This window comes from Onychostoma macrolepis, chromosome 13, assembly GCF_012432095.1.
Source record: "Onychostoma macrolepis isolate SWU-2019 chromosome 13, ASM1243209v1, whole genome shotgun sequence".
Classification (NCBI taxonomy): domain Eukaryota; kingdom Metazoa; phylum Chordata; class Actinopteri; order Cypriniformes; family Cyprinidae; genus Onychostoma; species Onychostoma macrolepis.
This window is the reverse complement of record NC_081167.1, coordinates 27,717,756-27,738,525: the sequence shown is the minus strand read 5'-3', so window position 1 is coordinate 27,738,525 and position 20,770 is coordinate 27,717,756. Positions and strand designations below refer to the sequence as shown.

General features: G+C 38.9%; 2 protein-coding genes across 5 annotated transcripts in view; both read right to left on the bottom strand.

Moving 5' to 3' along the window:
• The window catches only part of ldlrap1b (low density lipoprotein receptor adaptor protein 1b), a 52,855-nt gene extending 50,596 nt beyond the window's left edge, over positions 1–2,259 (bottom strand). Inside the window, exon 1 of the mRNA XM_058796224.1 lies at positions 2,000–2,259. Coding sequence (XP_058652207.1) covers positions 2,000–2,084 — 85 coding nt within the window. The 5' untranslated portion in view covers positions 2,085–2,259. The remainder of the gene's footprint in view (positions 1–1,999) is intronic.
• A 4,205-nt stretch (positions 2,260–6,464) lies between these two features.
• Positions 6,465–20,143, bottom strand: maco1b (macoilin 1b). 4 transcript variants are annotated; one of them, XM_058794748.1, is made up of 12 exons: positions 19,535–19,859; positions 19,269–19,390; positions 16,096–16,237; positions 14,740–14,866; positions 13,991–14,114; positions 12,985–13,163; positions 12,000–12,603; positions 10,390–10,548; positions 10,112–10,294; positions 9,225–9,345; positions 8,934–9,108; positions 6,465–8,247 (listed from the first exon to the last, which is right to left on the bottom strand). In XM_058794748.1, exons 1-12 carry the CDS (start codon positions 19,613–19,615, stop codon positions 8,045–8,047), a joined length of 2,220 nt encoding a protein of 739 aa, XP_058650731.1. In that variant the 5' UTR covers positions 19,616–19,859; the 3' UTR covers positions 6,465–8,044. The 4 variants fall into 4 exon arrangements, with proteins under 4 accessions (XP_058650731.1, XP_058650732.1, XP_058650733.1 ...); XM_058794749.1 differs by having other exon boundaries at positions 12,000–12,600; positions 19,535–19,857; XM_058794750.1 differs by lacking the exons at positions 19,269–19,390; positions 19,535–19,859 and adding an exon at positions 19,904–20,143 and having other exon boundaries at positions 6,466–8,247.
• Positions 20,144–20,770: the final 627 nt, after the last annotated feature.

The window sequence follows — 20,770 nt, the reverse complement described above, 5'->3', positions numbered from 1 at the left end:
GGCCATTATTCAATTAGGAAATTTAAGTAATTTTTATTAACATGCCTTAGAAAAAACATTACTGGTGTGCATCTTGAGACAAAACACAGGCAATGATATATTTTAAAATCAGTCAGTGCAAGTTTCTTTCAGTTAAAACAGCTCAGACTCACACTTTAGTCTAGAACTAGGCTTAAACCTTGTCTGTGAAACCAGAGGATAGTTCATTAACTTAGCTGTAAAGTTTTTTTTTTTTTTTTTTTCACATTGGGTTTGAATATGACACATCTAATCAGAACTCAGAATCAGAACATTTAGTTTCAAAAAATATATTCTAGAACTTTTGATTGGAAATCCTAAATTCAAGCTCCAGGCGCCAAAAGTGTCCACATAATCTCATAATACAGTACTAATCTACAGTCCACTGCTGCTATCTAGAAATGCATCATGATTGGGTGCGTTTGGGGTAAAATTGACTCTGGCTTTCAGGCGTTATGCTGTGGTGAGACACATTTCCTGTTAAAACAGGCTCAGAAATAACAGCTACTCTCTGCTGCACTCTCTCAGAAATAAAAGGTACAAAAGCGGTCACTGGGACGGTACCTTTTCAAAAGGTACACTTTTGTACCTATTAGATCCAAATATGTACACTTTAAGTACTAATATGTACCTTTAAGGTACCAAAATGGACCCTTTAGGTACAAACATGTACCTTTTGAAAAGGTACCGCCCCAGTGACAGCTTTACCTTTATTTACTGCAGAGACTCTCACAGCTGATACAAGTAAATGTCCTCAGAGCAGGTGAGCTGGAATTATGTGTCTAGAAAAATGTGTCAGTCTTGTGCAGGATGAGGACACGGACCATTAGTAACAAACCCTGACCAGACCAGTCCACTAAAGTCACCATGGATACCAAAAGAAAATCAGTCTCAGGTATGATGCTGCCTTCAGTTCATGTTAGAATGATCATGAGATAAGAACACAAAAAAACATTTTTAGATTTTTTACAACCTCTGTCTGTGTGTGTGTGTGTGTGTGTGTGTGTGTGTGTGTGTGTGTGTGTGTGTGTGTGTGTGTGTGTGTGTGTCTGTCTGTCTGTCTGTCTGTCTGTCTGTCTGTGTGTGTGTGTGTCTGTCTGTCTGAACAGGCCCAAACTTGAGTCATTATTCACTTAAAAAAGCTTTAAAAAAGGTATCAGGAGACTTGCAATGTAGTGTGTAATTAGTATGGACCACGTTAATATTGAGTTTTATCATTTTGGAGCTTGACAGCTCCATTCACTTTCATTAACTATCGAAACCAGCAGCCAACATTCTTCACCTTTTAGGCTCCTCAGGAAAAAAGTGAGTCATACAGGTTTGGAATAATTCCTTTAAGGGTGTGTTTTATTGGAGCCGAGACAACATTGCAATGAAACGGTCAAAGGAACCACAGAATAAAATTGAGAAAACTGGTATCTTCCTTCACAGTCTTTCTCATGTATATCTAAAAAGCACTGCCTAGCAACACTGGGTTGCCAGGATCAGCCCCATTCTACTGCCATGCTCCCCACAGCAAGACAAAACACCAGAAGCTGTTCATATACATCTGATTCATATACATCTGATTCATATCGAACCGGTCGAGCTGTGTTTTTGAATCGCTTAAAAGAGTCGGTTCATAAGAATCATTTGTTCGTAAATCGTGCGACAGTGATCTCGATGTGTTTTTTTGGAAACAAATCAATATAAATCTATACAATAGCTACACAAAGCAGTCATGACAATACGCGTAATTTCCTGAAAACTGCTTTTAAATTGCACTAACATATAGCTGACTAACAAAAAGCGGACTTTGAAAACTTGAACAGTTCAATGGTTTGTTATGAAATGTCACGGAAATCCGAGTAAATTCATGCTTTAACACAGAAGTTGCAAGCAACTTTGACTCTGAACTTCATAGCAGATCAACAGATATAAACAAGACCTATAACGACCGTTTCCAAGAAAATTCATGCAGACTGACAGCTGTAAAACTCACTTTTATGTTTTCCAGAGGTCCACGACTGTTTGGCCAGACTGGGACTGCGAATGATCGCGCGCCCGGCGGATTTTAGCGCGTCCATGATGAATACAGTTTATTGTGACAATTAATAATCCTGAGAGCGCGATCCTCCGGCGGTCCTCTGCCTGATCGAGCCCAGTCCTCTCCCCGCAGGAAAACTTTTCTGACAGCCTGTGATTTTCTTCCTTTTCCGTGGATGATCCCGGGTGGATGTACGAACATGCTCGCCACGGCGGGCGGGGCTTAGTATGTAAATTAACCGGATAATATTCCGTCATGACGCTGCCGTGAGTGGGCGGAGGACGGGGTTAGAGTATGTAAATTAGCTAGATAATATTCAGTGGGCGGGGCTTCGCGTGCGAGTATAAACAGAATACCGTTTAACTTGTGTGATTAAAACAAACAATACTTAATGTTATTGGATAAACATTTATTTTATAGTGTTTGGACGCTTTAAACCACGCATAACATTACGGTTAACAATAATACGGATAATGGCAAAAATGGTTAATAATAAAGAAATGATTACGCAAGAGAATAGAGAAAAGTACAAATACTAATAGAGAATATTGCAGATGTTATTTTTTATTTAGATCTAGTATTAATGTATAAACCTTATTATTATTATTTGCATAACAAGCATAGCAAAATTCTAGTAGCCAGATTCTGTCATGTAACAGTAAGTAAAGGGATTTTACACTAATGTTTACAAAAAACAAAGTTTTGTGTTGTTATTTTTAAAAACATTAGCAAGTAAATTGCACAGCTGCACTACCGAAAATGCATTTACAAAAAAAAAAAGAAGTTAGTAATATTACACAATATTTCAGAACACTGTCAATAAATTTCTCAAAATTAATTTATAAATACCTTAATTTCTTTCTGTCGTCACATAGTGTTGCCTCCATGAGGCATGTGGTTCATTTTGTGCAAGTAAAGTGGATCTAACAACAAATGTCAGTTTATGGTGTTTGTGTGTGTGTGTATATATATACTGTATATATATATATATATATATATATGTATATATTTAGTGACAATGAAGAAATACAGAACAGATGAGAAATAGAAACAGTGAATCTTTTCTTTGAGAGCGTAGTTATCTTTCGCTCCGCTCATCCCTGTCTAAACTCATCCGCATGAGTGCTTCTACACTGACAGCCCATCACCACATGGGGAAAGAGATGGAAAAATGGAAATAAAGAAACTGAAAGGTGAAAGAAAAAGACATTCAAGAGTGCTTCTCTGAGAAAGAGGTCATTTTGCTTGTCATTGGGCCTTTTGTCAGTTCAGGGTGGCATCTTACAACCTAAATGTACGACTCAAAGAGCAAATAGAGACTGGGGCATCAGGTTCTTCTGACCCCACCGTGACCCACCAAAACCTGTTTAGTTTCATGTGAAGATGAACAATAAATACAATTGACCAGGGTCTCCCAGCAGAACAACAGGTGAGTCACTCAGTTAAGGTGATTAACACAAAGAAGAATCCAGATCTTCAGCATTCTTGAGTGACTATGACAGATTCATTCAGATTATTGCAGAAACTACCTGTTAAAGCAGGCAGTCAGATGAGGTTCTTTAGGGAGTCTGAATGTGAAACAGTGCATCCCATGGGAGTCATTCACTCTCCCAGTTCATCCTATATTACTGGAACTGGAAGCTTGAGAAACGTGGTTGACATACTAAACGGCTCCTGTACATTATTAATGTGTCCATATGCTGATTAGAGCAACAGTCTGCAGCTCATATGAGAATATAACAGTTTTAACTGGTGAATAGATAGATATAGGCTATGCATACAGGTCTAGAACGGCATAAGAGTGAACTATCACTATCCAGCTTATTTTTAATGTGAGATTGGGCATGGCCATTTTAACTTGAATGTGCGAGGCTTCTGGTGTTATTCGTTTCCAGTTATTTTACCTGTACAAAAACAGCCCGTTATGCTAGGTGATATCACAAACTGGTAAGCGCTATCACAATTTTTAAGTTATCATAATCATACACACAGTTTTACAGTTCACTGCACTTTTTTATTCTTCTAGTTATTCTTCTGCACATTCACACAAAATAGCTTATTTCTGCATTGCAAAATAATGTGGTTGTGGCGTCTTTAAGTAAAAATTGAACAGTGGAGCCCAAGAATGTGAAAGTGTGTCTTTGTGTCAAGAGTTTTTACATGCACATCATGCCAGTGATGCACTGAAGGCAGATCGAGTGTGGAACCGTGAGCCTGTCTGCATGGTTATAAAAAGAGATGTGTTTAATATGAATGCTCTGGTTATTTATTCATGCACGTAATAACCTCTTATGAATGAGAGATGAAGGCATCACACTTAGCGCTCAGCCTCGGAGAATCTGTCAGCACAAGATGCTGCAATAGTTAACAAACTAGCAACTGTTATCTGCAAAGACATATGAAACAATATATTTTAAATATATATGTATATATATATATATTAATATATATATTTAAAGCCACCGGTAATATTAATTAATTTATATATATATATATATATATATATATATATACAGGTATATGTCAGACTCCTTTTGCATACAACTGTATTATTACAATTAATGGCTAAATGAATGTTTATAAACTGATATTTCCTACTGAAAGACAGAAATAACTGGCTTAATGTTTTTGTTGTTGAAAATACTAAAGGCCTTTTGCATAGTACTGTATATATATTTGAAAAAGAGGCTAGGTTTTTGTGTTAATTTTGCAGGAGCTGGTGTGATGTTAAGGTGTTTCTGATTGGATCATGATCAAAATCTAGCTTAAAGTCCCTGTAAGTGATATTAAAATATGTGTTCTGAGTTTGTCACACAACAGAAAAATGTGTTATTAACCACCCAGCCAAATTTGAATGATAAAAAAACCACCAAGTAACTAAAATAAGTTATCAAATTTAAAATCTTTGAAAAATAAGCAGGACCCTTAAACGCTGGGGGCGTGTCCGCTGTCGGCGCTGAAACCACGCCCACTCGCGGGAACGCGGCCGTCTCTCTCAACTGTCAAATACCGCTACAACCACTGATCTATATAGATCAGTGGCTAATCTATATATAGATCAGTGGCTACAACCTGAATGGATGCTACTGATGCTACCTCTAGTAGCTTAATTGGATTTATACAGCCATACATGCTTGAGCGTGCAAGTTCGTTACTTAATTGTAGAAGCGTGGCAAGCGCGCTCAACGAGTTGAAACTTGAAACCTTTTCGTCTTCAAGGCGAGCGCGGCTCATGGTTGCTTAGCAACGGCAAACACCACAAGAGCGCAAGCTGCGGTGCGCTTTGAAAGAAGAGAAAGCGGTAAAGCTCGCGTTTCCATGCGTTTTTAGATGCGAATTGTGAACACTCCATGTTTTTAAATTATATATATTCTGCCACATATTGATGTCTCTGGGCTAAGACCCGGGTATCCATTCACCATAGAACCGTCCCTGCCTAGAATCTGTATGTCTAACATCACAGACGTTCAAAAAGTTAGGGGCGGGGCCACGCTCGGTGGCTCCATTGCGTCATCGAGCCACCGTTTTAGCCCCGCCCAATAAATCCTGAACATAGAATTGGTGAAAAACTGTTTTAACGGTTTAACTCCACAATTCAGTACTACATAGTTCAGAGTCTTTGTAATGTGTTTCAGCAATACATTTCTAACATTTGTAATGTGTTTAGAAACAATTCTCAGAATTCTCTTTACACGGACTTTAATTGCCAGTTATATTCAAAGTCCAATTGGATGAAAAATGCCTGTTTGAACCATTTAAAATTAACATTAAACATTTGGAAATTACATATAAAAGCAAAAATTAGTTTATTTGTTGTCTATATATCACTGACATGTTGATATGTACTCCTGCCATTTCTGTCAATGAAAATCTGTCCAGAGAAATCAGATAAACAAATACTGTTTACCTACTCTTAGGGGAAATGCATTTAGCACATTGTACTCATTTCATTGTTATTCTTCATCATAAATTAACCCTTAGCTCAGCCCAAAATAAACCATAATAATAAGGTTTTATCATTTGCATTCATCATGTTTTTCCTTGCTGTCAAAACACTTTATGTATTGTGACCCACCTATAATTTTGCACGCACACATTTAGAAAGCACAAAAATCAAATGGACAAACCACAAAAGAATTTTAAATGCCAGAAAAAAACGTTTTATTACTTGAAACCTCACAGAGACCTCACAGAGAGTGCAGCCGAGGTCTGGCTGAAAAACAGACAGAAAGCTAGAAGTGACAGCGGGCAAAGAAAACAAAACAACTGTCTCCCTCCCCCCCCCCCCCGACTCTTTCATTTAAACCACTTGGACTTTGCAAACTTTCCCGCTTCCTCCATCACATCATAGTTTTAAAAAACACAGACACCAAAAACAACAACCATCTCAGAGCACTACAATACCACATAGGACTGACTCTGGCTAAACCCCGCCCCTCCCGCCCATCATTCACCAATGGAATACTAACATAGGAACCATCTCCCCTTCTGAAAACTAACCGCACCGGAACTCGTTTGAAGGAACTGACTTCCTCTGGTTGGCAAAATCTATTCGTTTTAACACAAATCTGAGGGTTTCTCCAAAAAGTGGGTCGGCTCGGGACGTTCTCCCTTTAGCCCGGTAATACTTCATGTTTAGCAGACGTCTGGATCTGTATTCATGATGATGGTCAGATGAAAACCTTTCCAAGAGTCTAACGGGTTTAAAGTAGCAACACTTTCTGAACACAACGGCGCCATCAAGTGGCACAACCAAGAATTTCTCCGAAAACAAGACACAAACTATATAATAATAGCAATAATACTCTCCTCTAGCTTCTGATCATTGGACCAGCCAGTAACCGGATGGATCTGAAACACTTCTTTTTCAATAAATTTACAGTTTTAGTTGGCACTGGACTACACTAGCTTCTGTCTGATACTGAAAGATGGTCAATACAATAAAGAAAACAAGGAGAGGAAAGTATCCTGTGTTTTCATACTTAAGATATTCCCTTGCGAGCTCGTCCACAGTGCAATAGTGCAACGCCGGATAAATAAATAATAATGTAAACAAATGACCGAATTCACAAGCGCGGACCAAAACAGGAGCAGAGTCATCACACCAGTGGGCTGGTGATCCGTTTGCCGTATGTGACCAAAAAGGATGTGGTTGAGGCATGACGTGGCGAAGAGAGGGAAGAGATCTTTCGGTTCCACCAATGAGGTCCCATATGAAGGCACTGATTATCTGTAACTGGTGAATTACGCTGCTGGACTGTGTTTGTGGCGCACAGTTTGTCTTTTTATACCAGGAGGAAGAACAGCAATCCACAGATGAAGCTTCTGTCCGTCAAACGAGTCCTTAAAGATCGGTCGTCAGATCCTAACATACTGATCCAAGTGAGATAATTTTGTCGCATTGTTTCTGGGACATTTTTTTTTTTTTTTTTGCGTTACATTCTTGTCATATTTAGATGGTGACATTCTTGAGTAAAAATCTTCTTCTGATATGGGGTAGAGCACCTGGGACAACGGATCTCATACTTGCCCTGCTTTGCTTCCCCCCGAAAAAAAAACCAACAACATTAAAATCAAGGCCGAAATCCAAAGAAGAGGAACAAAAATGGATGCGAGTGGAGCGGTCTCTGAATGGACTGAGGGAAGATACTCACCAACGTCTGTGAGGTTTCTAGACATTTACAAGAGAAAAGAAACAGCAGTTTCCTACTCAACGTGTGACGTCCCTTAAAAGTCCTCTTTTTTTGTCTTTTGTTTTTTTACTACAACAAATACAGTCACACAATACAACATCCTTCTGACCAGGCAAGAAGCTGTAGTAATAGAAGACGAAAAAACGAAAACAAAAAAGCAATCTGAGCCACAGACATGCCAAAGATGAATCTGAATCTGGGCCTATGGAGAAAAAAAAACAACCAGAGAAGACTGTGTGTGTGTATATGCGTGTGTGTCTGTGTATGCGAGAATGAGTGTAGGTCTGTTGTGGTGGGAAACAAGCATTCATTTCTTCATGGGCTGGTAAACAGATGCGTTGGGGTCCAGTCCTGACGGACTGGTGTCCATGAACTTGGAGGAGTAATGGGGCGTGACTGGGGTCATGCTGCCCGTATCTGCGGAATACACCACGCTGGGCATGACGGCCATGACCTCTGCTATCTTCTGCTTCAGGTCTTTAATCTCCTGGTCTTTCTGCAGAATTTGACCTAAAAAACAAACAAACACCCAGACAGAAACAACTAAGTGTTTTTCCACGTTTGGTGATGTTTTCAGTAAAGACAAACTACTGTTTAAAAGTTTGTGGTCAAGTTTTTAACCGTTTAAAAGTAGTCTCTTCTGCTCAAAAAACATTAATATTATAGAATTTTACTAGTATTTAAAATAACTATTTTCTATTTGAATATATTTTAAAATGTAATTTATTTCTGTGATGCAAAGCCGAATTTTCAGCATCATTACTCCAGTCTTCAGTGTCACATGATCCTTCAGAAATCATTCTAATATGTTGATTTGCTGCTCAAGAAACATTTCTTGTTATTATCAATGTTAAAAACAGTTGTGCTGCTGCATATTTTTGGAAACTGCCATTTATTTCTTTTTTGAGGATTCTTTGATGAATAAAATCTTCAAATAAATGTTGTTATTGTCACTTTTTTTGAATGTGTCTGCTGAAAAAAAGTATCAATTTTATTTTAATTTTAATATTAAGTAAAAAACAAACAAAAAACAATTAGGAACCCTCATCTTTTGAGTTTGATCTTCTGTAATGTAGTTCCCTCAAAAATTAAAATTCAAGCAATTCTAGAAAAATAAGTTAAGTAAATGATGACAGCATTTTTATTTTTAACTTAAGAAGTGTGGGTAATCTGGACAAAAGAGTGTGATGGAAGACCTTGTGCGATCTCCAGCTGTCTTTTAGCATCTCCGAGGGCAGAGAAGAGGTCCAGCTTGATTCGGGTCTCAGCGCTGAGGCTGTTTTCTAGGTGCTGGGTTTTATCCTGCATTGCTGACAGCGCTGACATCAGAACCTCTGTGTCCTTCTCATTTTCCTTATATTTATGTAGCTCCTAGAAAGACATGACAGAAGGAGCAGTCTATTTTTATACTTTTTCTCCGTTTACAGAAGAATCAGAAGATTTTGAAAGAGATTCTAAGCTAATATGGCATATGAACATCTCCTCACTTGAACTTTGAGTTCCAGCTCTCTGATTTGATCTTCTTTCACCTTGATGTCAAGCGTGAGTTTCTTACACTCTGTCTCCAGCTCAGAAATCCTCCTCCTCAGAGACTCCGTGCACTCACCTCTGACACACACAAACGACATACAAAAAGTGTTAAATATCCTGCAGTTGTATGGAAAGAAAATAGACTGAAACAGATCTCATGAAAGGGAAGATATAACTGACGGGGGGGGGGCATCAGTAAGATTTTTTTCCACAAGCAATTACTTTTATTTTAGCAAGGACACATTAAATTAATTTAAAGTGTCAACAAAGACATTTATAATGTAATAAAAGATTTCTATTTCAAATAAATGCTGTTCTTTCGAACTTTATAATCAAAGACTGAAGTATTGGCTGCTGAAAATTCAGCTTGGCATCACAGGAATAAATTACATTTTAAAATATAAAAAAATAAAATAAAACCATTATTTCAAATTGTAATAATATTTCACGATATTACTGTTTTTACTGCATTTTTAATCAAATAAATACAGCCTTGGTGAGCATGAAAAATCTTGCTCTTGTGAAAGGTAGTGTATATTATGCATTCCATTCTACCAGGATTCTTTGAAAAAAAGACATTTTTGAAGAACAGCATTTATTTGAAATATATATAGTTTTTTAAATAATGAAAGTTTACAAGTCTACATTGTTACTTTTGATCAATTTAATGCGTCCATGCTGACTTTGAAAAAGTATAAATATTTTATAGGAAAAAACAAAAACAAAAAAACTTTTGAATGGCACAATGAAATAGAAAGGAATAGAATGGAATGCACAACATATAATGGAATGGATGTTAGGAAATGAAATACAATGGAATGACGGGAAGGTGTGTCACGTGCACCTGGTTGCCGCAGCGAGAGCGACTGCACGGGCTGCTGTGGCCTCCTCCAGCTTCTTGCGTTTCTTTTCCTCTGCTAACAGTTTCTCTGCCGCAGCACGAGCCTCCTGTTCTGCCTTTAGACGCTTCTCCAGCTGCCCCACTGTCTGCTTGTCCTTCTGCTTCGCCTGCACTGCATTATGAAGTCTGAACACACAAACAAGAGTTTGCATTAACACAGGTACAGTCCCCCGCCTGCTCTGCACTTTCTTAAGGAGCAAACTGAAGGTGGGATGTCTCACTTGTTTTGCAGTAGTTCGTTCTCCTGTCGCAGCTGTCCGAGCTCAGAGCGTATGCTGCGTTCAGAGCTGCCTAGAGAGCCCAGCTGACTGCGCAGATCCTGTTCGGTCTGTCTGCTAGCCTGCAGGTCTGCCTTCAGCTTCTTAACATCCTGCTCCAGCCTAAAACGCACATAAAACATACACTTCAGGTCATAATGAGTCATTATGATAAACGTGAATCAGAGACTGTTTTATCAGGCCATTCAAACTTGCTCAAGGCATAATATGAATACCAATGACGCATAGAAATGCTGTCTAAGCAGAAAAGTAGATGATAGAAAAGTATCTGTTTTGAGGTGGTTGGTGGATTCTCTCAGATTTGGAGTGTTTCTGCAACTTCTGTTTTACTATCGAACCAAGAATGTTTTTGGAACCACCAAGTGAAAGTGACGTGACATACGGCCAAGTATGGTAACCCATACTCGGAATTTGTGCTCTGCAATTAACCCATCCAATGTGCACACACACACACACAGCAGTGAACACACACCGTGAACACACACCCGGAGCAGTGGGCAGCCATTTATGCTGCGGCGCCCGGGGAGCAGTTGGGCATTTGGTGCCTTGCTCAAGGGCACCTCAGTCGTGGTATTGAGGGTAGGCTTGCTGCGATAGATGGTGTTGGCAGTGATACCGGTGTTAAGCCCATTTTTTAATAGTAATAAAAATAATTTAGTTCAGTTAGAGAACAGACACTACAATTAAAACTGAACGCGGCTGCTCAATGCAGCGTACCGAACGAACGGTCGGCATCAATTGCTTGAATTGAATTCAAGCAATTGATGCCGAATTGCCGCTAATTTAAAAGTGAAAGTAAAATGTGCACGGTGCTTTTACAAGCCATTTAAAACCGAAGGAAAGCGAGGAAAAGAGGGAAAACTCAAACGACCCCCCCACCACGGTGATACCGGTATTACCGGTGTTGTCACACATCGATTAACCGGTGGGAAAATTTCCTCACCGCCACAATCCTAATTGAGGGTGGAGAGAGTACATCTCTCCTGTACATCTCCCCCCAATCCCTGCTGGCCCGAGACTCGAACTCGAACCTTTAGATTACGAGTCCGACTCTCTAACCATTAGGCCACGACTTCCCTCAGGTAGTGTACAGTGTATTTAGTGTACAGGTGTCCAAAAAAGGACTGACCCTATATATGAATATGCCTACTTCCCTACAATATAGTATGTCCGAATACACAGTTTTTGAAACACAGTAGGACCTAGATCCCCTGCTGTTCCATCAAGATTTCAAAGTGCGTATCTGATGGACACTTTGCTATCCCATGAGACCATGGGAGAGGAGTTGTGAATGCTGGGAAAGTACCTCAACTGACATTGTAGGTTATGACCATGCAGATCTGGTAAGTCCAGATTGCATTCATACTATGCACATACACACGTACCTGTTTAAGTTCTTCACAAATGTAGTCCCTATTCTGGCTAATTTTAAGCAATTTCAGACAATTTCAGCTTATTACCAGGCAATCCACTTTAAAGTTCCAAGTTAATTGTTGTGAATTCAACAAGAACAGATTCCCTCAGTTCCCTTTCGGGATGCGTGCGAGTCTAACCTGACGAGCGCTTCGGGTTTGCTCAGCTGATTGTTGGGAATGCAGTTTTCCACAGGGTCTCTGTTTGACGCTGAGTTCTTCCCTCCTCCACACTTCTGTTTCCTGTCCCCCTTACCCGAGGAAGAGGCGGACGACGAAGGCCCGGAGGAAGACGGCACGCTGCCGTTGGCCGTTCCATGCCCCCGGGGCGAAGAGCTCCCTCCCCCTCCTCCTCCTCCTCCGCTGGCATTTTTGTAATTTTTGTTGGAGTTGGAGGAGGAAGAAGAGGAGGAGGATGAAGAGTGTTCCTCTTTCAGCAGGTTCTCAGTGCTGCCCAGCAGGTCTGAGCTGCTCAGTCTCTTACTGTTCACGTGGTTCTCCATGTACTCCATCTCCTGAGCTTTACTGTCCACTGACGGTAAGATGCTGCTGCTGGTGCTGCTGTGATGGTTCTGGTTGTGGTTGTGTTGCTTTTTGGACTCGTTCTTGCCTCGTTCTTTCTCTCTGTATTCCAGCTCTGGTAATGTGTTGGATGAAGGTTTTTTACCGCCTGCCGAGCCGTTCTGTGCCACAGCTGGAGAGTCTACATCATGAATGCCTTTAGATGCTGCTGCTGCTGCTGCTGCTTATGAAAGAAAAAGAGAGACTTAAAAAGAATAGTTTATACAAAACAGAAAACATTTACTCAGCGTCATGTCACAACTGCTATAAACGATTTTTAAAGCGTCTTCACGCAGCTCTGTATATACAATGTCAGTTCAAAGCTGTCATGCCCCAAAAAGGACAAAAACACTTTAAAAATGCATTTGAAGTAGTCCATCTAACTCGTGCAATATGTTCCAAGTCATACGGAACAGACTTAAATGTAGGTTGTTTTTCACTCCTTTTTGGAGCTTGACAGCTGTGGTCAATAAAGAGCTGTGTAGAAACTGTGCAACGGGTCTCCAAATACCAGCATATGGTAGAGAGAACTATTCTTTTAGGAGGCATTGTGCAAAGTCCTTACCCTCCTCAGCTTCTCTCTCTTGTCTCTGTATGAGCTGTTGTTCTGCAGGTAGCGCCTGCTGCAGCAGCTGCATGTAAAATTCGTTCTCTTTCTGTACTTCCTTCTGTTTCCGCAGACGCATCTTATAACTTACATAACTCTTAAAACCAAAGCCCAGCGTCACCACTGGGTACCCGATACTGTGAACATAAAAAGTAATAGGACATCATATGATTAGCATTGTTGGGGGGAAAAGCATCACAAAAAACACTTAAGACACAAATAAGAACTGTAACTCCATATTTTGGTACAACACTTTCACGGGAAAAACTTGAGCCATTGTTTTCTGCACCACTTCAAATGTTGTGGATTATTACTGTGTACTGCTATGTGATTGAACATTGACTAGTAAACGTGATAGGGTTTGATGGTATTTAGTCTTCTGATTAGTGATGCACCAAAATTAATATTTAAATCAAAATATTAATTTTATTTAGCCCAAAAAACTAAGGTTTTTGGTAATTATATTTGAGTAATTGGTTAACTGAACTCAGTATGCTCTTTAGGGTGTCATGTTCAAAGGTGATAACTCGGTCTGCAATGAGCCGCTTCTTATGGAAATTGGGCATGTTTCATAATTTTTGGTCACGATGAAGTGTGTCCACACTGTTGACATGTTTAGCTGTTGTAGTTTATCCGCTATGTCTGCAAGAAATACACGCTGACACAGTAAAAACACCATGAGAGACGCGCCAACTAATATTTTCAATTTCGGTGCATCACTACTGCTGATCATAACAAACACACAGTCCCTGGACAATTACTGATGTAACCTCAGCTCCCAGACGATCTGCTCACTGCAGTACTGAAGCAGGTCACACATCGTCACTTACAGTATTAAAAGCATGACTAACACTCTCTGAAATGGTTTAGAGATGAAAGCAGACAGATCAAGCTGAAACTTGCTCACAATCAGTGCCAGTGTTTGACTCATCAATGTAAGCGAGGATTGTGGAAAATGACATACCAGTGCGCTGCAAACGGACGACACAAGTCCACGTGGAAGTGTTTCAAATCTTTAAATCTGATAGCTGCCTCAATATAAACAAAAAGTATCCATAGCGACACAGTGGGGAGGCAGACCCCTCGTTCTGTGGAGAGACGTGAGAAGAGAATGGTCAATTCAACATGTGCATAAAATACTTCATCTGACAACAGTAACAGCCCAAATCAACCTAAACAAACCCACAACGATTCAAGCACACACTCTACGGGTGAATCTGAATCAAGCATCAGCGCTAAACAAAGCCAGTGAGTCATTTGAAGCAAATTCTATTGTTGACATCAAGATCCAGAGCTTCTCAGTCACACCAGCAGAAATAACCAAGCTTACAGCTGCAAGGTCACAGTGAGTGTGTGTGCATGTTATAAAGAGAGAATAAAATATGTCATGACAACAAAAGCTCACAGCAGCAGGGGAATGATCCTCTCATGCTGGAGTTCCAAGGTGTCAGTTGTACACACATTTGTAAAATATATTTTTAATACATCATACAGAGAATTCGAGAAACCAGAGATGGCGTCACAAGTGTGTCTACATCAAACCTGTCAGTTTGAGGTTATCTATACTAGAAGTGTCAAAGCTGCAAGCCATGAATGTTCACAATCTGCTGACCAATCAGCTGTAAGCTTGAGGTTAGACTTCAGTAACAGTAAAACAAAGAAAACTTGATCAATGATGGAGAACATGTGATACACTATGAACAATACTCTTACCTGTGTGCCAGACGTACTGCACCCACACATATGTGCTGGCTGCAAAGAACAGCCACTGCACTGGGATGAACAGCAGACATATAATATCTGATGTGAATGCCACACACACAAAAAACACTGAGAAAGCCTGCAACACAGAGAGACACATCAGATCATCACATGTGCAAATGGCATGACTGTCATTTCACGCTCCTCAGTAAAATATAACTTCAGCGTCCTGCTGTGAAAAATCATATAAAACAACCCTAAACAGCACTTTTGAAATATCATGCCATTTTCATGATTATTTAAGAGATAAAGACGTTTTTCCTCAACGCGGAAGTCACTGACTCTTAACCGAAGGACGCTTTGCATTTCCGGTCTCCAGTGTTTCTAGTCAAATTAGCATATATTCCGAGCTGTGAAACCTATTAAAATGTTTTAAAAAAAGCACATGGCTCCATAGCACCAACACTTTACAGTGTCGTAATGACCGTCATTTGTCAGTGCCTCACTCCTCAAAGTTTAATGAGTGTGTAGATGACACGAAGCTGCCAACGTTAGCTACAGTAAAAACAAATGGGCACTATTTGAAGGGGTTCCTATGGAGACCAGAACAGAAGAGCATTCAATCGGAAGTTAGAATTCTTAATGGTGGCGCTCATCGTTTACTCAGGAAAAAGGTCTATAATAGGAACAATAACAAGTGTTTTAAAGTAGTGGGTTCATATAAAGTGCAAATAATATTTCAATACTGACGACTGGCCTTCTGACCATGAATAAATCTCTTAATCTCAGATAAGAGTATAAACTGCAGTTTATGTCCCTCACAGGATTATTGATAACATCAAACCCAAAAACAGATGCATAAATTCATCATACAATATAAAAGCTAAGACATTTTAATGCTTTTGTAAGAAGCCTCTTATGCCAAGGCTGCATTTATTTGATAGAAAATATAGTAAAAATTTTAATATTGTGAAATATTATTACAATTCAAAATAACTGTTGAATATACTTTAAAATGTAATTTATTCCTGTGATGGCAAAGCTGAACTTCCATCAGACATTACAATGTTTAATATATACAAATATACAATATAAAAAGGAAATGCGTTTAAATTTATGTAGCAGCTGATTTTAAGAAGATTTAGATTTGACCTCTAGTGGTTTTTGTCTGCTTTGGAGCTTATAAGCAGCATAAATCACCATGCACTTCTGTTGTATGGAAAACAGAAGCTCAGACATTCTGATAAACATTTGATTTTGTGTTGGGATGACATGAGCGTGAGCAATCGATTTCTTTAATTATTTAGTACCATTATCTGGATGAAAAGCTGGTCTCACACACACACACACACACACACACACACTCACCAGGCCCTGGTATCTGAAGGAGTCGTAAACACTGCGAATGAAGAGCCAGAAAGGCCAGAGGTACTCAAAGCGGAACTCCAGCACAAAGTCTGCCAGCAGCACCAGCGCCCAGACCACCAGAAACTTCAGGTACAGGAACGTACTGAGACAAAGAGAAAGAGATGTTATTCTTACCCAAACATTCAAGATTTCATCTCTTTGAATAAGACCCCACATGTTGCCTTGAGCCAATGAACATTTAGCGACACGTACAAGCAACTCCATCATGAGCTCCAGCATTAAATCCAACCCAATGATGCATGGGTAGGTGGGGGAGGACTAATCACCGTTTGGCTTTCTCCAATGCAGTGTGTAATGAATGAAGTGGATTATGTTTTATGTAGGGATGAGAAGAGGCCAAGAGCACATGAGTAAGATGTATTTCCAGATGTAGCAATGCAGATAAGGTGTACTCAAATCCACCAGATAACAGAAATATTCTTTAATTAGACTATAATTACGCCTCAGTGAGATATAGAATGTTTTACATATATTATGCTGTCTATGTGAAATTAAGCAACATTGTGAATATCGTGATTTTAATGAGTTTTTTGGCCTTTAAATGGCCCTAAAGACTGTCACCAGACCAATTTTGTGATCATTCCTTGTTTCACAAAAAAAGGAGCTTTAAGACAGCTAACAATAAATTATTTTAAAAATTATTTACATACATGAAACACAGCTTAAAGTGTTTAAACGTGCATAAATGGCTAAAAAACAGAATAAAGCACACACACAAAAGAGATCTTAAAATAAATGTCCACCAGATCACAGATAATGTGATTAATATAATAATAATAATAATATTAAATATAATAAAAACAAGACAGAGCCACTACTTCCTAATTTGTTGAAAAAAAGTAAAATATTGCTGCTCTTTAATGATTATGATTCATCTAATAACATCTTCTACATATTTCTCCGCTGCTCATACAGGTGCTGAAGACACTATCACAGAAATGATTGTGTTAACACAAGGCTAAAAAACAACAACAAAAAAAAAAAGTCACTGGACCGGTAGGTCTGGGCTGATGACATACTTGCTCAATTCCACCTCACTGAGGAAAGCAACATAACAAATCAGATAACAGGTGTTACAGATGCATCTTCACTGATTATATCATCAAAGTTGACAGTAAATGGATGGATGCATCTAAAACAAAAACTCCATATGCAACACATACTACACATGAAAACAGAGGTTAAAATACTCTGATGAAAGATTTGAGAAATGTTTCTTTTGGAACAAAACCAAAAGTATGTAAATAGATTCATATCTGATTTTATTCAGATTTTAAATAAAGCACCAAATGATCTTCACATAAACATTTGCTTCATATTTTAGTATCACACAGTTAGGACCAAATCTATTACTTAAGACCTCTAAATGAAATCTGGTTTTACGGTTTGGTGTAAAAAATTATTCCAAATGAAACCCCACAGAGTTACTTCCCAGATGCAGACTTGAAATCACATGCAACATTATGTCAACATCTGACATGACTGAATGTAAGCTCTAGAGCCACTACATTAAAGGAGTCAAACATGCTGAACATCAAGCAGAATAGCAAATGACTGATAATGGGTGAAGTCTGGCAACCGTCTTTAATGGCAGAAACCAGTTGCCAGTTATTTACCCACCGTGAGCAAATCGTAGTGTTTAACTGCGTCATCCATCTACGATGATAATAACACTTTTACAGCAGAATTACTAACAAATGCAAGCAGCGGTGTGCAAAATATAGAATATTCATCATGATATATCCTCAATTATTGGCCAGGAATTTGCATTAAGATGAGCATATAGTTTCTAAGTTCGATTGATTTTTGTTAATCAGTTCAAGCTGTCAATGAATCAATGAAAAACTCAATTCAACAATTTCTTGCAATTATAAAAATGCTACATTAAATGTAGGTAAATATTGCTGTTTATTAATGCATTTTTGTGTACTGTACATAGGGCATTATATAAAATAAAATTATTCTTTGTGCTTGTTTACACAAGGCATTATTTATAATTATGTCCTTGTTTGGAAAACATATTTTGATTATTTCTATCTAGCTTGTTACTGTATTTTACTGCTGGAATTATGAATTAGCTCGGCCTTAATGACTGCTCGGTTGAAATTATGGTTTCTCTGACTGAAGAAAATCACTATTTTTGACCATTTCAGTGAAAATATTCACAACATAATTATATATATATATTGTTACCATCTATAGGCATCTTTATTCAGCTGATTTAAGGCTGCTCAGCTTAAAATGCTGTGTAAAGACGTAATGCAGTATAAAAGTCATTACTTTTGAGTGGTAGCCTGACTAAACTGTGTATCAAAATATATGGTTATCACTGTTGTGCAAACGCATTTATACCATTTCTGAGTTACATTAAACAGTCTGTGTAAAGACACATAAAAGCCACTTCAGAAGCGCCTCTGTGCCACTTTTGCAGCGCAAATTTTCATTGACATCTTGCTTTACATTTGAAATTGAGTCTGAATATGACCACCAGTAAATGTACTATATACCAAACAATGAACAGACCCAAACACTGGCACTCAGACAACAGGTCAGCAATATGACTATATTCCAAGTATAGAGATTAATGCTATTATATAAGAGGTTATACCAACTGCTAAGATATGAAATATGCAATACTGCTGCATAAAACCCCTTCACAACATCACTTTTGATTGATGGGTTAGATGCTTCATGACAAAGCTTACAATACAAAACAAAAACACTGAGACTAACAAACTACAGCTCTCAATGAAAGAATGAATTGTGCAAAAAAAAAGAAAAAAAGATCCTACACATGAAATATGTAGGTGTAATTAAGATTATTACCCTTACAAAAGAATCACCTTCTTTCTTCCGTTAAACACAAAAGGAGATGTTAGTCACTCAGAATGACAGTTTCAGTCATTTACTTTCATTTTATGCAACAAAAAAAAGAAGCAACGAAACTGAATGGTGACTGATGTTAGATTCTTTTGTGTTTCACATAAGTTACAAAAAAAAAAAAAACGTCAGATGGGTTTAGAACAGCTTTTAACAATATTTTAAATAATGATCATTTTAACCTAAGCATTATTCCTGACAGCAAATAAATAAATAAATAAATAAATACTTACTACCATAGATATACTGTCAATTCTGGTACATATAAATGCTTCTTATACCAAATTTGTAGTAGTTCGTGAGTTCTCAAGGACAACGTAAAAAAATACACAACTGCCCTCGGTCTCCCCAACTTCTGAGGAAAAACACAACCAACTTCAGTTATTTGGCGTCTCAGGCATTTAAAACCCTCCAGCAGTCTCTTAGAAATCTGTATTTGAATAAACTTCACGCATTTACATATGCGATTTGTTAATTAAATTACGGTTATTCTCCTTACGGTCTTGTAAGATGTAATCACAATCGGTCGATCTCTTCTGTGCGGCTTCTGACAGCCTAACGGTCCTGTCACGTCAATCATTCTGATGATTGACAGCTACCGACTCTAACCGTCGGGTCTCGAGGCCACACCGGTGGGTTTCGCGGGTTTCTTTCTTTTAAAGCGCATCGCTGTAATGAGGCCTACGGCAGCTTATTCATTTCTGCGGAGACGGTTGTCTACCTTCAGCCAGCTTTGTTGACGGTAGCTCAGCTCGGCTAGATGATTTACAGTCTCTCTATGAGATCTTAGATCATAACAAAAACGAAATCCGGGTCTTTCCTAAAGCTCGGGAATGATAACGGTTCGTTCGGAAGGTCTGGATCGTACCTGCCGTAGATCCCCTCGGTGATTCGGTTCCGTTTTAAGGGCCGTCGGAGCTTGCTGCAGTCCGCATTGCGCCGCTTCATCCTCGCCCCCTTAAATCGGGCTTTTTAATACGTACTGCAGTATGGTCCAGGGTTCTCTCTTATTCGGACGGGAAACATTGGCGGTCCCGTAAAGGAATATACCGCTGTGGTTGTTTTTTTTCTCCTGGAAACAAAGAAATAAATAAAAAGACTGAGTGGAAGACCCTCCTCCTTCTCTCGGCGCAGACGCACAGACACGGGCCTAGACAGGTGTGACTGACAGGCCGCTAAGCCAATAGGAATCGCGCTTGTCAGCTGTCATTCTGAATGACAGGACAAACAGCCAATAAGCAGCGGTCTGTTTTGTCGCGGTACCAAAGAAAGGGAAATGGGGCGGCTGACAGGTTTTCTTCGTCCTACCAATCGCTGTCTTTGTGGACAAATCAGGTAGTGCTCTCTGACCAATAGGATTGATTTGGGCGGGACTTCTTATACGTTTTTTGCGTATGATGTATGAGAGATGCGTAAACGTAATTTTCGTTGGTACGTTGCGCGTTTCAAGTGTATTTACATACAAGTGTATGTGACTAACTGTCAAACGCTACAATGGAATAAAGAAGGCCAACCAAATAAACTACGTATAATGCATTATTAATTTAATGATCAATAGCTTGTTCACTAAATTGTACTAATAGCTCAATTTTAATTCCCCCCACATATTTTTAATATAAGTTACCGGATAAAATGTTAAAGTTGCCATGAAACGAAAGTTGGGACAGTCTAACCATTTAATTAGCCTCATTTGATTTCAATTAAGTGAACAGAAACAGGGGGGGACATAGAATTC